Genomic DNA, 16,868 nt, shown 5'->3' on the forward strand with positions numbered 1-16,868 from the left:
CAAGCCAAGACTCAGAAATCAAAGACACCACACAGCACTAATGGCAAGGTTCTAGCGATGGCGATCTAAGTTGGTCGGTTGGTCATTGTGAGTATGTTAGTATGATGATATTAGCATTTAGGTCAAAGCTCCACTGCCTCACAGTCTTTGGCATGGCTGTGGACTCTTACTGAAATTTATTTAAGCTGGAGAGGATTTTGGAAAGATTAGCTACTGGTGGTTGAAAATGCTAGTGTCAAAACTGAGGAAAAAATTTAAATTTATGTGAATTTATGCAGACATGGTCTCAGTCTCTTCAACCCTATCTTGAATTCTTTCCCCCACTATACTTAAGCTACACCTCAAATGTATATCTTTACTTCTACATACATTTTTAGGGGTTTGATTTACACATTTCATCCATGTTCTACAATCAGAATGAGTCTGTGTGTCTCTCCTTCCCTTCTCTCTCCTCATGCTGCCACTCTCTCTGTGCTCACAGTAGACCAATTAGGACTAAGCTGATTCCAGTTGTGACCTTTGGGTCCACCTCAGGTCTGCTGACAGGAGAGTTAGCATGTAGCTGAACTGTTTTACATGTTATTGACAGGGTGGGAGGCATCATAGTCATTTTATCACACCAATTTCATTCTTGGCCGATTTCCCCTTAGGCAGGTTAGTGGCAGCTTCCCATTGATTTTTCATGTAATTGATCAGAGACCTGCTTGAGCAATTTATTGGCCAGCTCGCACCTGTGATTAAGGCTGAGGCCGCATGTGTTTATGCATGCACCGACTATTACTTTCCCTGAGATCAAGCGTGTGCCATAAAAGCGTTGCTGTGCTGTCTGTCTGTGGCTGTCAGCGTAATGAATGCTGTCCTGGTCTCAGGGACATTTTTAATCATGCTCGACCAAAGCCATGTCATGTCCAAACTCAAGAGAAATGGAGACAGGCTCGTCTGACTGACCAGCAATGACAGGAGTTAATGTGTTCACATAAAAACATGGACCAGAGTTTAATTCAAAGTAATCTTTGTTCATTTGAAGCCGCTTCATGCATGGGATTAATATTAGAGCAGTCGGGGGGCCAAAACCACAATGACATCAGCTAAGCATTTTCTTTGGAAGCTGAGGATAGGATAATTACAGAAGAAGACAAAGACGTAGAGCTGAGTACTTTTTAAATATACACCATGTTAGATGGGCATGTCAGGAGAAGTGAGGGTAGCCTAACATGCAAGTCATTTACTGGCCTTGCGTATTACGTTCTAAACCACAAGCCATGTTGCTGAGTTGGAGTGCTTAGCGTTGGTGTAGCTCGTCTCCCTTTGGTACTGTGACAGAGCTGGAATAGTAAGGATCAGGCATAAAGCCGCTCAACAAGCTCAAGAGCTATCAAAGAGCCACCCTTTTAATTTGGTTAATTTACAGGCAGCTTTTTCGCTAATAACATTCTTGGAGTGATACTTGACAAATGGAAATACACACAGGATATTTCTGTCTCAGAGGAGAAAGACTCATCTGATGTTCGGTCTTTTCTCCCCTCTCTTCCTCCTAACTCATCTTCTCCATCTTCCCCTCTTTATTCCTGTCTGCCTACCCTCTTTCTCTCCATGTTCATCCTCCTTTCAATCGCAGAGAAGTCACACCCCAAAAATAAAACTAAATTCCAGGCCATTACTTTATTTCTAACATATTAGCAGTGCATAAACTGATTTGTTTAAAGATTTGTGGCTTTGGAAACACCAATTTGACTCCAAATTTTATTACATGGCCACAGAGTGTTGGCCAGACAGAACACTAGGCGACAATCGCATGTGGTTTGAGGCTAAAATTGAAAAGAAAAAAAAAAAAAAAAAAAAGAAGAAAACCAGGCTGGTTTCTCAGGCAAAGAGCCCCCACCCTACCCCTCACCCCCAAATAATGGAACCACTTCATCTGCATTACTTATGCTTCCTGGTGAAACAGACTGATGACCGTGTATAAAACAAGGACATTATATTTCATTGAATGCTGTGGGAAAAAAAGGTTTAGATTCATTTTTCCTGACAGTTTATGGAATTCCAAAGTCATGGTGTGAGGTGAAGGGAAAAGTCAGATACAAGCTGCTTTAAACAGACTGTTGCTTCTTTTTGATTTGACTGTAATTTAATGGATTCCTTGTGGCACGAGCAGGATGCAAAGGCTGCAGAGATGAGAAAAGGCATTTGTCACACCAAACCATTTATTCTATATGTCTATAGAAATTGAGTGGGGTTTAATTTCACAATAAAACTAATACCTTTGTGGCACAGTGCAAATTGGCACAGGAAATACTCCATATAACAAGTGTTATTTGAGCAGTATTTATCAAAAGGGCTTTGTTCTGAGAAATAGAAATATAGGGAAATATTCAGTGGGGTGAGCATATCAGGTTATGATGCTTGTGGATTTTCAGAATACTGCTGGGGCTTTATTAACCTGCATATTTAGTCACGTTAAATAACTGTATGGGTGCCAGGCCTTACGGATCTAAATACTGGTTCCAAGGGAAGAAATCTTGAGTTTTACACATCATGTTATGTTCATAACCTGTCCTTTAAGTCAGGTTTTGCACAACTCTGCACTGATGTGCAATGTAAGAGCTGTAATCAATCAGAGTGGAGAATTATGAGCCAAAAAAAAAAGATCATTTGTTCAAAATAAAACCTGAAAACAAACAAAAAAGTTCCTACATCTTTAAAAAGGAGCCATACTACAGTTTGCCTTCGTTTTAGAGTTTGTATTGTGGCTGAACTGCTGGGCAGTCTATCATCTCTCCTCTTAAAGTGGAGGCTCGGATGCGTGCTGATATACATGAAAGCCGGGAAGAGTGTTTTAAAGTCCTCTCCAGTATGCAGCATGAGGAGGAAAAGTTGAAATGTCCAACTGTACTGAGGCTGGCGGGCTGATGTGCTCGTTAAGAGTCAGGAGAGAACATCAGCGGAGCAGGTCACCCTGTTTCTCACATCACAGCCCCATCAGAAATTCTTTCAAGTGTCCTTCTGCGTCGCCAAAGATGACAACGGCGAATCGATAAGCGCTTGAAATGAAAAGAAGCCGCCGGTTTGCCCCCGAGGCGAAAGATTTCATACCCGCCAGCCTTCTCTGAACTTCAGGCATTCCTCTGCACCTTTCTGCGTGAGAAAGAGGAGGCTCTTGACTGATTTTTTTTTTTCTCTCTCTTTGTATAAGAAGGTAAGAGGAGAATATAGCCGAAGCATCGTGCCTCTCCAGACGCCGCTCACCCTCTTTTTTCCCTGCGTGCAGGCGGGGCGTGATTTGAAGATGTGCATGATGTGGAAGCTGTTTTCTGCACGTGCTTTGGGGTCGTTTACTTGCATTGTATGTGTGCGCACATGTTTGTGCTTTTCTGCGCGCGTGTGCCATGTCACAATCTAATATCAGAGCAAAAAGGGTCAAATTTTTTGAAGCACTAAACGAGCTGTGTTGATAAATAAGCTGCTTATTTATTTTTCTCATACTGGTTTGCATTTGACTCAGCGCTCTCAGCCTACACGTGTGTTTACGCCAGTGGAAAATTAATAAAATATGGCCTTCCCGGGCCTCTGTAGATGACTGAGGAATTTCTCTGTGCAGAAAATTATAATATCTTAAGTGTTTAGTGTGTCTTGACTAAATAAACCTGATCTAAGCAGCTGCTAAAATTACATTCGTTCTCATAATTGCTCATTACTCAAGGCTCAGCAATTATTATATCACATGTGTGTTTGGGAGACCAGCCTCTGATTCACCAAATTTTGGGGGTGGCGGGCTGCGTGATGCGCACGTTTTGCTTCAGTGTCCCCCTTTGCCTGGAAATTCCCGTGTGGATGTGCGCATTAATTACTGGTTTAATGGGAGTATGACTAAAAATGTAAAAGAAGGATTAGGAGAGGGGAACGCAGGCCTACGTCCGGTCTGCTTGCCTCACTTAAGATGCGGATGGGAAAGAGAAAAAAAAAATCAGTCTGTATCTCACGAAACGGATCTATAAAGAACATTTGCATCCGAGCCAGCTGTTCACTTCATCTGCACATAAATCCGCAACAACATAGGTCTGTCTGGCCCTGAAGGAGCCTAATGCGTCCTTTGAAATGCCTCTCTGTTTTCCATCCATCTCTAAATATTTCAAATATTCTGTTTTGCAAATATGTTAAATGAAAGAGTGATTGCTCTGTGAGCTGGCCAAGCTGTCACCTTAACTGAGTATTAATCGGACTCTAATTTTACTGATTACATAATAGGCTGGAACAGGAGTCAGTATCAGTGGCTTTTATTCAAATTACCTGCCAGTAAGTCACGGATCTGTGGTTATGACTCTTGTTTATTTTGCGCGCACGGAGTTTAGATAATAAGCAGTTGAGTTGCTTGTTTTAAATTGCATGTTGGGTTCAGGCAAATTAAACCATTCTATGTTTTGCGTGCCTGCATCTCAAATGGTGCAGTGTAACAGTAAACGCGCCGGGGCGGGCTAACAGGAAAATCAGTGGGGTTTTTTAATTCTGTTTTTTTATTTTAAACATGCGTGTGCTTTTTAAAGATACCACTCTGAATTTTTGTTTGATTGTTGTTGAAAGTTGAGAGGCTCTAAGTTTGTCCTCTGCTAGACTACACAGGCACAGGCGCATACATACACAAACACACCCCTTTAAAAGCGCACACACACACAGACGGGGTCCCTCTCTCAGCTCAAAAGAAGGAGGAAAAAATGCGCCACTCTTGGAGCGTCTTTCTAGGGGGAAAAAGTTGAGGAAGACAGAAGAGGACGAACCAAGGGGAGACTCGGACGAAAGCGCCTCCTTCGCTATTTCTCCTCACACTGTAAATAGATGGTTATTTATGCGCATAAATGAAACAATCCTAAGGGTAGCGCTGCGTCTCTTTTTTGGATAACATAGCGGGGGAGCCACATCCATGCAACGCTCATATTTCCGGACAGAAACTTAGACTTCGGCGTTCCTGGAACCTTGAAAGTTGACTGAATTTTCGCTGTAAACACGACTACTGGCGTCTGAGAGTGTCTGGACGGTGGAATTTACCTCTTCACTATAGAATTAAACGCCGACGGCTGGGCAAATCAAACCCCACCGGTGTCTACGACTGGTAAGTGCAGTAGAGGAGCACAGGCACTTAAAAAAAAAAAAAAAAAAAGCAAACTGAGATGTGAGTTAATGCAAGTGGAGGAATTTGTTCCACCTCGGAGTTTTTCTTGCCTGCTCTGCGAGTTTCTGATGTGAATTTCAAAGCCGTGGCTGTGTAACATAAAGGAGCATGAAGTGATGTGAGAGCAGGGTCCGCCTTACAGGTCGGCGGGTGATAATGATGTATCGTTAGAGGTGATGGAGTGTGGGGAAGTAAAAAGGGGGGGTGAACCAGCCTGTACTGTCCTCTGGTTAGTGACGATTTTAAGAAAATTATTAAATATCAGCAGAAGTATTTAAAAAAAAATGAACATTTGCGTATTTTGGCGTCATTTTACCTTCCCAGTTTTGATGCTCTGCGTTTAAAAGGTAAAGGTAAAAGCAAAATCCATAAAAATATGTGTATCCCTAACAAACAAAGCTTCTGAACACTCATGAACTAGCCTAAATAAAATGGCACAAATAACTCTAATAATAAAAAGTGACTTCAGCTGTGTTTTACCCTCCTCTGCATCATTTTACAATACAGTGAGAAGAGTTTGTTTTGTTTTTTTGTTTTTTGTTTTTAGGTTTTTTTTTTTGGTGGAGGGGGGGTTTCACGGTCTCACGCCTTTAATTAATACAGGACCATATGGTGGAGGTTAGTCGATTCATCTCCCGGTAAAGGCTGCAGTCTCATGCTCTACTGTGTTAATTTCAGAAGTGAAGCCAGTGTGAGGCAATGCCAGCTTTCTGTCTGCACTGGGCCTGATGCCATGTGAGTCACTGATTCATATCAACTGTTGGTGGTGAGAGCAGGGAGAGTCCGTGAAGTGAGAATGAATGGATGAACGAGATTAATATAAGTAATCATAATATTAATACAGCTATATTTTAAACTGCTGCTATTGGAATTACACAGCGGCGTTTGATGTAAATGATAGAAACAAATATTTATTACCACAGAAGCACCGTTATTATTTTTTTTTATTATTACTGATGCTGAAAGTGTTACATATATTTTAAGACATGTATAATGCAAACGTATGAAAACTGCTGTCTTTCGGTTTTTCTATGTGATCCCCATTTTTTAATAATTCACTTGCAATGATAATGTCAATATCGTTATTTGAACTCATACAATTTGCCCTATACATGTTTTGAAATCAGCACACCATCGATTATCTTTGTCCTAAACAGCAATTTATCAGGATATTTACGCATTTAATTTATTTATATCAGATAAATATGTATTTTTTTATCTGCTGTTTTACTTGTGTTTTTTAAAGGGAAAACACGCCTTATTTCTTTCCCCCAACAAAAGAGGATTTTTAAAAAATGGATCAAAACCAATTATTCAATGCTGAAATTTAACACACTAAAATAGAATACAGTAAAATGTATAAATAACACCGTGTGTGATTTCAGACGCCGCGGAGCAGCCAAGAAAGGCTGAAATATTGGAGGCAGCGCTCATTAAATCTCACTGATTAGATAACACGAAGCCGCATGCAATAACCTTACACCTTACAGCCTGACCCCCACTATTTCATTTTGCAGTGGGGATATAGGGGAGGGATGGGAAGAAAGGTTGCGCAGGTACACACCGTGTAAAACTTAACCTCAAATATCTGCATCTTTTGAATGAAAGAAAAAAAAAACTCACAGTTGATGTAGAGCAGGTGAAGAGAAGAACTGAGGAAAATGGTTAACAGCATGCCTGCATGCAAATTCCCCACGACTTGAATTATCATAAGCAAACAGTGTGAGCCTGGACTAATAAAACCCCATCTGTGTAACTTCATATCGAGGTAGTATGAGGGCTGCGATAATGAATTTTGTAATATCCCACCGACAGACATCTCAATCAGACTCTAATCCCGTGATTTTACTACGGAATCACTGAACTTCCAACTGCTGCAGGCTGCACCCAAACACAAGATCAGGCTCATGCAAAACACGACAGATTTTATACAATATTTCAGACTGTACAAAAAGACATCTCACTTTGGGGAGAAAAAAATATTATAACAACATGACGAACGATAATGTGGAGTTTTAGACTCTAATTTGTCTTAAAACAGGTGAAGAAAGACTGATGAGATTATTATTCTCTTTTCATCTTGTTTCCATTATTATTTTTCAATCAAGTGAGGTTTTCGTGAAGTACAGATGTAATTTTCTGCCGTAGCTCCGGAGTTTACAGACGTTTCCTGACAGGTAAAAAAAAATAAATTGGAAATAAATCGATCACTGGCGCATTTTTTACAAAATAAAGTGAGAGACCTTCAGACCAAAACTAGATTCATTAAAATGCACGCTGACATCCCAACTTTGTTTGATGTATTTCTATGCTTTTACTTTATTATAACATCAGCACTGCTCCTCCTGTTACACGCGTTGACTGCTAGAATTTTCCTTTTGCAGACATTTTAAATCTTTTCCTAAAGACCTTGCAGCTTTTCTTTTCTTGCAATCTAATACTCATCCTCAGAGCTCACCATTATTCTTCTGGGTCTTGTGTTGACTCCAAAATTATTGACTGCACAGGCAGAATCGTATGACAGTGAACCACACAGGAGGTTGTTTACCGGTTTTAAACGCTAATTATGGCTCTTTTGTCTGTGTGTGTTTTTTTTTTTTTAACAGAAGCGGTTTCATCAAATTGCCATAATGGACTCCCACTGCCGCAAACTGGCCTCCACCTGCGCGCAAATAGGTGAGTACGTGATCCACAGGAATCAATATGATGCACTTCTTCCAGCAGAAATAAGAAAACAAGCTCTTTGTGAACATTTATAATGATTTAAATTTCTAATCTGCATGGAAATGATTAAAAGCATATTTACATATAGTGGTCCTGTAAAAGAATATAAATATTTTATATGTGTGTATTTCTTTCCAAATATGACATGATTATTAATTACAGCGAATATTTTATTCTAACCCTACCCCTAACTCCTCCCTTCTTGACGATTCACACTGCATTGTCAATATTTTTATACACAGGCTAAAAGTTAGGACCTCAAAACAACAAAGACAGATTAGTTGAAATCACCTGGTAATTTACATAAATCTAATAATAATTATAATGAAGCCCTTATTAATGCTCCTCCTTCAGAAGTGGCACAGACCCTGATATCCTGATGTTAAAATCTGATTTTGTTTAAAATAAGTAAACCGTTCTGTTAGTGTGATGGTGAGTTAATTGTCTCTAATTTATTGTTGTGTGAGGTTTCTTAAAAACAAGATCAACGTCTTCAATTAAAGGCAAAATAACGCTGATTCCTCCACAAAATAATCATCTGTTCTAGTTGAACTCCCACAAAATGATCTTTGGTTGTTCTCTTCATGATTTCAAAGACTCTAAGATCGAAAATGTGGCGCTAAAAAGCTGCTTTGAGTTTAGATTTTACAGTGAAATTCGCTAATTTGTTAAAATACATAAATAAATAAATAAAAAATAAAAAATGAGTGCTGGTCACTCTTACTGGCCTCTTCGGTGGGGTCGGTGGGCAGAGGTGGTTGGAGAGCCCAGGTTGTTCTTTGTCTTAGAGCGACACCTGGTGGTCAGATGCGGATCTGCGGCTTCAGTGCTGCACGGGAAGCACTGAGCAGACAACACGGAGCATCACCCCAGGATTTGATGAGGGTGACAGCACCGCAGCGATGTTATTGGATGTAATTAAAAGACGTTTATTTTTATTAAAAGATCATTTATAAATCTTATTATAGCCTTTAATTTTTACTTTTCCCGGCCTTTGGCACAGCAAAGCCGCTGTAATACAGCAACAAAACATACTTTTAACCGTTTTCAAGTCTATTCTCATAAATGGTGCTTTCCAAAATAAAATCCCCGACAAAAACCGACAACAGGACTAAACAGAAGCTGCGATCCTGCACGATAAAGTCTGGGATTTATTAATTATTCTGCACAGCCGAGGGGAAATTACATCAAGTCTGGTTAGGGTCTTAAACGAATAACCAATAACTCTCATTCTGATTCATTTAGCCAGCGTCGATGGGGCTGTGTGACAGAGAGCAGGCTCGTCATGACATAGCTGCACATTGTGAACGATCATTGATTATGAATAATAGGAAAACTAAAAAAAAAAAAAAAAGCAAGCGGGAGGGTCAGAGTGATGCCTGCAAATATAGACACACCAGCGTCAACTGTTCTGCTGTAATATATGCAGCGCTTGGTGGATTGACTCCGGGGAAAACTAAATGTATAATGAAAGCCCATTCGTGAGGAGGAATATACTAATGGAGGAATCTGATGTCTCCTTAATCCTATGTAAAAAGCCTTGTCGTCTCCACCTATATTGACTGAATTGCTAATTAATGGCCCTCTATGACAGAGGCCTATTGCGCGCAGTAATCCGCAGAAGAGAGATAAAGCATTCAGAAGGTAGAAATGAAGAGGAAACCGATAATCCACTTCAAGTTTAGTATTACAATACGGCTACAAGAACAAAAAAAAAAAAAAAGGAGCAACACACTGTTCGCTGCGTGGCATGAAACAACACAGATAATATGATTTTATTATTGTTATTTTGTAATAAAACAGCGGTCTAATTCCGACTAAACTTTTATTTTTAGATTTACACGTTTAGATTATTTTTAAATTAATTATTATTATTATCAATAACAATAATAATAGAAAACGGCATAATCGTACCTTTTCCCATTTTAACCTGCATTCTAGTGGATGTTTAGAAATGTAGAAGCATGGTTGTACTGTGTCCATAAAGATAATGTATTAATGATAATAAATCTGTTGTTATTAAATTATGCATGAATGATCACAACTTAAACAATGCATCATCTTAATTGAATCAGTCAGAGACGATCCAAACACGGTTTTATTGCTCTGTGCTCCCTTTTTTGATAAAGTATTTCCCCTCCCTCAGTGTGTGTGTGTGTGTGTGTGTGTGTGTGTGTGTGTGTGTGTGTGTGTGTGTGTGTTGCATACAGTCTATGGTCTGGTATTTATATATCAGGGGCTTTCACGGGATTAGCCCAGTAACTTTTTAACAGCGCCAATTCAAAATGTGCTGGCTGAATGGTCGCCCGCCAGGCCACGTGGAGACAGGAAGTGAGTTATGATGATGATGATGATGATGATGGTGGTGAACCAATAGTGTTACGAAATAAGAAAAGGAGAACAGTGACCAGATTATGGTTCTATTTAAACTCACTTTTTCACTTGCACTGCTATGATTCGCCCTAATTGGCGTGAATGTTGCCTCCTCTCTATAAAACCGGCCCATGGCTTCAATCACCTGTTACCCAGCTGACAATTCTCCACCCTCAATTTCCCACCTTGAAAATTTGAAAATTAAAGTCTCAGTTGTTTGATTAAACATGTTTACTTTGCCTTAACGCGTCACACTCTTTGGGGAGTTATAGGTTAAAAAAATGCTGGCGCATCAGTTCAAACTCGTTAAAAGTCCTCCTTCAGAAATTCTTAGGCAAATGAGAGTCTTATCAGATTAAAAGAAAAAAAAAAACACTACAGGAGTGCTCCCTGAGAACGACTGAGGGGTCCAAACGCAAAGTGAGGAGAGATATCCAGTTAAGCACCCTGATGAAGTAATCCGTCGTCAACAAACTGAGTCTGCGTGGTTCACTGTGGCTCCGGAGGGGTTGATTTAATGGATATTTGAACCTTAACTCTGGGGAGGTCGAGAGGATCGCCTCATTTGACAACTAGTATGATTGACAATACTTTTCCTGTGCATACAGGCAACATACGCTGATGCGGTGACCAGTAAATGTGATGGTAATGAACAATATCCATCTCCCTAAGTGTCAAGTTGGACACGATGATTAGACATTTGCAGAAGGAAATACTTGAATGAATCTGAATTTGTTGGTTTCCTTTAAGTAGTTTTCCCACCTTTCCCACTTCCTGTATTTTCACTGCCTTAGAATGAACATATGATAGCCCACTTGAAATTCTGCATCTTCATGCAGCACGCCAGTATAAGCTGCACCAGATGCACATGTGCTCTTTTTAACATACTGTACATGTCTGGTAGTTAGCGTCAGTTGACAAGTGTGCGCAGACAGTTTTGGAGCAGGCTGGCACCTCACTCCTTTCGAAGTTACATTTACCTATTTATTTTCCTTTAACCGCGTGTCCCTTCACGGGACTGTGCTGTACTAGGTTGTTGTGTTTGATATTCAGTGTGCATCTTTTTTCTTTCTTTGTGCTTTCAATACAATCCTCTCAGTGGCTCGCTTTATCCACATTGAGTCCCTGAGTAAACTGCGGTGACAGAGCCTGCGAGCATGCGGCTCAGCTTGGGTATCACTAGAACTGCATCGTTTTACTGGGCCACTGGACCCATCTCATAAAATGAGGCCAAACTGTGTTATTTTCATTTTTATTTGGTCTTGGGCTGCTGCGCAACGGCACCTCGGAGCGCCGCGGGTACACCGTGCGTCCCATCTCTCTTTACATGCTTTTATTTGGAAGAGAAAAATAAGCGCCAGCCCGGCATAAATACATTGGCAGACATATCTCGTTTCTGCAAGCTCCGGTTGGTTGGGCCCATCGTCATATCCACATGGATGTGCCTGTCAGAGAGAATATGGGCGGGCGCAACATGGTGACGTGGGGGTCTGGATAGAGGCGCAGTTGGATGGGCAGTGCGCAGGCAACAGCTGAAATGAACAGAGAGCAGTGTGGTGTGTGTATGCCTCTGGATCTAATATCACCTACCTGTCCTTGTCACTCTGATAGTCAGCCGAGGTAGCCGCTGTTTACCACCGATGCTATGGCAGCACTCAATGGCCTATTTTAAGGCATTTACCAGCTTAAACAGAAAGAGGGGTTCGTCTGAATCGCAAGAGGAACCGCGCCACTGTGCGTTTTTTGGAGAGCTGAACACATTCCGCAGTCGGACTTTCCGTTTATCCTTCCTGTACTAAAGGGGACTTAATCTGCTTTTGACAGCCAGTTGTGCGATCTTTTACCGATGAACTCTATGAGGGATCCATTAAACGCAGACCATCACCACCTAACAGGGAATAAACTTGCCTCCACACACTACACGGCTCTGGCGATGGCCTCTAGTTTACAGCCGCTGCAGCGGTCTGTGGACTCTAAACACCGGTTAGAGGTGCACACCGTGTCGGACACGTCCAGTCCGGAGTCTGTCGGTAAGAACCGCCAGGGGGGCAGATGTTCTCAGCACGGCGCCGCAGATGTAGTCTTGATATCAAACAAAAGATGGCTCCCGTTAATCAACGTAAAGGGGGGGTTTACATGCATGCAGATCGCAGCTTAGACAGCTGTCATTTTATTCAGATAATGAGTCTTGACGTTGGACTGTGTGTGGTGTTGTAGTGAAAAGTTTCCGTGTCATGTGAATGAAAGAGAGCTTGTCCTGTGTCAACTAAAATTAGTCAGACACTCACTCACACAGTGTCAGCTTTAAATCAGCAGATAAAACGAAGGACAGCGCAAAATTCAGACCATGAAATAAGTGACTGGGTTTATTTTATGAATCAGATCATTTCCTCATCAGCGCAGTCACAATGAGCAGCTCACCCATTTCCCAAGAGTGTCATGGATTCGGGAATTTTTCTTCCCTCGCTCTTGCATAAAGGCCTTAATCCGCCTGACCCTGACTAAATTAACTCGTTTCCTCTTAACAGAAAAAGAAAAGATCCAAAATAAAAACGACGACTCTTCAGATGACCCCTCTAAAAAGAAGCGACAGCGACGGCAGAGGACTCACTTCACCAGCCAACAGCTGCAGGAACTGGAGGCCACTTTCCAGCGGAATCGCTACCCGGACATGAGCACTAGGGAGGAGATAGCCGTGTGGACCAACCTCACAGAGGCCCGGGTCAGGGTGAGTACTCCCTTGGGTGTAAACAAAAACAATTCGTGTGTATAATATGGGGTAATTTGTGCCAATTGTCCGGTTAAACTATAAATATCCTTTACCTTAGTATTATTACGCAAACACCAAACTTTACGCACGGCTGATATTTCCTTGAAAATAATTTAGGACACAGTTTTTAGCTGGAAAACAAATAATCAGAGCCTTGTTTAAATATACTGCTGGTTCAAGCTTAGTTTAATTACACAGTATATGTTTATCTATTAGGCTAAATATAATTACAATCCCCTGCACACAACGCAAAATAATCAATTTTGGCACAAATTAATTTGCGGTTCTCGACAGACTTCAATTCTTTCCGTAATTTTCTAATAAAACGGTACAAAACAGCCAATTTGTCATTTGCCTGCTAAGTACAATAACACATTATTAACGTTAACAGTTTTAGTCGGTGACAGATACCAGTCGTGTTCGCCTGTTCGTGTGAAAGAGGTGCAAAGCTTGTATTTTGCGATTGTCGCCCTGGTGTTGTGTGATGAAGGTCAGCGCGTTTGTGGGAGCCTGCAGAGGAATACACATCCACGCCACATTAAGGTGGTGCAGTGACAGCCCAGTGTGTATTCTGCCCAGATAAAGGCGGAATCAAAGCGGAATTGTCTGCACAGCAAAGATTAATAAAACCTATTTGGATTTATAGGCGTTGAAATAGTCAGGACGAAAGAAATAATTTAACACCAACAGCAAAAGACTAAAGAGGGTTTATCTGATATTAAAAGAACAGGAAGGAATAAGAAGAAAGATGGAGGTTATAACGGATAAATAATCCTCAAATGTAATCTCTAACCGTGTCTCATTTTATTTCCTCTAGGTTTGGTTCAAGAACCGGCGAGCCAAGTGGAGGAAACGGGAAAGAAACCAACAAGCCGAGCTTTGCAAAAACGGATTCGGCCCGCAGTTCAATGGACTCATGCAGCCCTACGACGACATGTACCCCAGCTACACGTACAACAACTGGGCCGCCAAGGGCCTCACGTCGGCCTCTTTATCCACCAAAAGCTTCCCCTTCTTCAACTCCATGAATGTCAACCCCTTGTCCTCGCAAACCATGTTCTCGCCGCCCAACTCCATATCCTCCATGACTTCCAGCATGGTGCCATCGGCGGTCACAGGCGTGCCGGGCTCCAGCCTCAACAGCCTCAATAACTTGAACAACCTCAGTAACCCGTCTCTCAACTCGGGGGTGCCCACGCCGACGTGCCCCTACGCGCCTCCGACTCCTCCTTATGTGTACAGGGACACTTGTAACTCCAGCCTGGCCAGCCTGAGACTGAAAGCCAAGCAGCACTCGAGTTTTGGATACGCCAGTGTGCAGAATCCGGCAACTAATCTGAGCGCCTGCCAATACGCCGTGGACAGACCAGTCTAATACCTACCTGCACTGCAAAAAATAACCACCCTAACAAGTCATTAGAGGCTAGCAGTGACGCTTAAGGTGTTATTTTTCTCACAGGGGGTGAGGAAATCTAGCGGGGAGATAATTTTAGTTTTTGTTTTTTCATGTGTTTAAGGGAATTTCTTGATCAATTGGCATTTTCTTGCTACTAGTTGGAATGTTATTTGCATTATTCTGGCCTTTTTTTCCCCAAGGCATTGCCACTTGGCCCTTGAAACGTCCCAAATATTTTAAGAAACGTGAGATTATCCAATCGCACCCTGTTGGTAAATTTAATTTTCATTCATTTCAGGGAAAACTATGATTTTAAGGTTGATTACAAGACTGAATGGCTTGTTATGGTGGTCATTTTTTACAGTGTGTGGGTAATCACAAACAGCCGGCCACAGGAACAAGAGACTACTACAACTACTTTTTCATTTTTCAAAAAGGGCACTAGAAGACTGAACCACTGAAACAAGCTCAACTCCGAGTCGGAGTCAAACTGAAATGGGAGTTTTTAGGTTTATTCCCCTTTGATGAGTCCAGGCCTGCTTCACACTGCGCCACAGTTAAAAAAAAAAAAAAAAAAAAAAAAAAAAAAGAAAGAAAGAAAGAAAGAAAGAAAGAAAAAAAGAAAAAAAAAACAGGCCTGGTTCATTTTTCATAGCTCGTCATGAGGGGTTTTCTGGTGGATATTGGACGTTAATTGTTGACTGAAAAGGTTGTATATATATTTGAATTATCATCTCCTGTTTGTCGAGGCGAATGCGCTATAACCCTCCAGTTCTCTCCAGGTTCAATTTATCAACGCATGAGGAATTAAAAAAAAAAAAACCCTAAAAAGGAATCATGTTTTGCTTGCAAACAAAAGGGAATGTACATACTAAAACGCACCAGTTGTGTGTTTCTAACATATTATAAATTTATTATTAATGTCTGTGTGAATATCGATTTAGAATAGCAATTCTGGATAAAAAAAAAAGAAGCATCAAAAATTTTCCTGCGACAAATTATTTGGTTTTTGCTCTGTGTATACTATTTGGTACGGAATTATGTTTTTTTTTTCTTTTTTTTTTTTTTTGTTGTTTTTTTTTCCAACATCCAAAAAAACTATTGTGTTTTATTTAATGGAAGTAAATATATTGTTCAAAAACATTCTGCTGGGGGACTTTTATTGAATCTTTGTGTTGGCAGTCCGTTAGTGGAGTGTAAAGCAATGACAGTCTGTCTATAGCCTTTCGATTATGTGAGGTACTTGTGCGGCTAATCTATAGAGGAAAACAATGGGCCGCTCCAATACACATAGCAGCGAGATGCTCCGTCAGATTAACTGCTGAATACATGTCTGCCTGCTCAGCCAAGGGCCTCGGCTGGTCACTGGTGCTTGAAATAACACGGGAATCAACAAACAGGAGTTGGACCACACAACAATGACAACAGTCCATTAGAGTTTGTTTTTTCTCCCTGTGTTTGAACTCAGAAGAGATTCTCTGAAGTGGATTATTGGGGAAAACGCACCATAACCCACGATTTTAAATACATCCTTTGATTCAATTAAGGCTTTAACGGGAATTTTACATAAGTGTAATTTTCCAAATTCATTTTTTACCGGTTCATTTTATCTATAAATGCAACTGTGGGATTTAATTAAGCATTAGACCTATCTGTTTAGAGTTAATGTTCTTATTTATAAATCTAGTCTTCTTCCTTTTTGTTCCAGACATCTAAATTGATCTTCCCGCAGCCTACCTGCCTCACACATGCATCTGTTTGCCTTTCTTTTGTAACTTTGCACTTTTTTAAAGTCTTGTTTTATAGTGAGCAAATGCGCCGAAGCAAAACAAAGCCACGGTCTAGGGAAACTATGATTCACAAGCTTGAGCAAACAAAGCTCACACAGAGGTATGTGGGCCGATGCTGACAGCAGGAGGCGGGGGACGAGTGCAGCTTCGTGGCCGCAGGCAGAGCGGAGACACCGGGGAGGAAGCACCGCAGCGCTCCCCGCAGAAAGAGCCAGATAAATAGTCTGAGACTGGGTTTGCAGGCTGAGCTGCGTGCGCTTTTCAGCCTCATAATGTTGATCACCCAGTTGTTTGAGTTTGTATTCCAGTCCACTGCTCTGTGTGAACATATGAAATCGTTATCACCATCAAAATGGCTAAACTGGAAGATTCCCTTTAAAAATAAATAAATAAATAAATTGTAGCCTGTTGCTGATGGCGCTGATTTAGGATCTGATGTCACGCTGAAAGTGGCCTGAGGTCATCTCTCGGGTGGATGGTGGTTGTGGTGCAAATAAATCAAAGTTAGTCCAAATGTTGGTTTTCACGAAAACTGTCAAATAACAAACAAGAGAAGTTTTCTTTTCTATTTTACACCAGTGAATTCAACTGATTTCCTGAGCTGCGGTGCGCGCTCTGCGGCCTGAACTCTTCACTCTCCAGAATTAGATT

General features: G+C 41.1%; 1 protein-coding gene across 2 annotated transcripts; it reads left to right on the forward strand.

Moving 5' to 3' along the window:
• The first annotated feature begins 4,699 nt into the window (after positions 1-4,699).
• pitx2 (paired-like homeodomain 2) lies at positions 4,700-15,285 on the forward strand. Of its 2 annotated transcripts, XM_041048758.1 has the most exons (4): positions 4,700-5,104; positions 7,771-7,840; positions 12,790-12,989; positions 13,849-15,285. In XM_041048758.1, the coding sequence occupies exons 2-4, from the start codon at positions 7,795-7,797 to the stop codon at positions 14,404-14,406; spliced, it is 804 nt and encodes a 267-aa protein (XP_040904692.1). In that variant the 5' UTR covers positions 4,700-5,104; positions 7,771-7,794; the 3' UTR covers positions 14,407-15,285. The 2 variants fall into 2 exon arrangements, with proteins under 2 accessions (XP_040904692.1, XP_040904691.1); XM_041048757.1 differs by lacking the exons at positions 4,700-5,104; positions 7,771-7,840 and adding an exon at positions 11,792-12,291.
• Positions 15,286-16,868: the final 1,583 nt, after the last annotated feature.

This window comes from Toxotes jaculatrix, chromosome 10 (genome assembly GCF_017976425.1).
Source record: "Toxotes jaculatrix isolate fToxJac2 chromosome 10, fToxJac2.pri, whole genome shotgun sequence".
In the NCBI taxonomy this organism is placed as follows: Eukaryota; Metazoa; Chordata; class Actinopteri; family Toxotidae; genus Toxotes; species Toxotes jaculatrix.

Excerpts from the sequence above, each read along its gene's own strand:
- pitx2 (XM_041048757.1), top strand. The coding sequence starts at position 12,108 with ATGAACTCTATGAGGGATCCATTAAACGCAGACCATCACCACCTAACA. Across the intron at positions 12,292-12,789 it reads GTCCAGTCCGGAGTCTGTCG|AAAAAGAAAAGATCCAAAAT; the intron begins GTAAGAACCGCC and ends TCCTCTTAACAG. Across the intron at positions 12,990-13,848 it reads TCACAGAGGCCCGGGTCAGG|GTTTGGTTCAAGAACCGGCG; the intron begins GTGAGTACTCCC and ends TATTTCCTCTAG.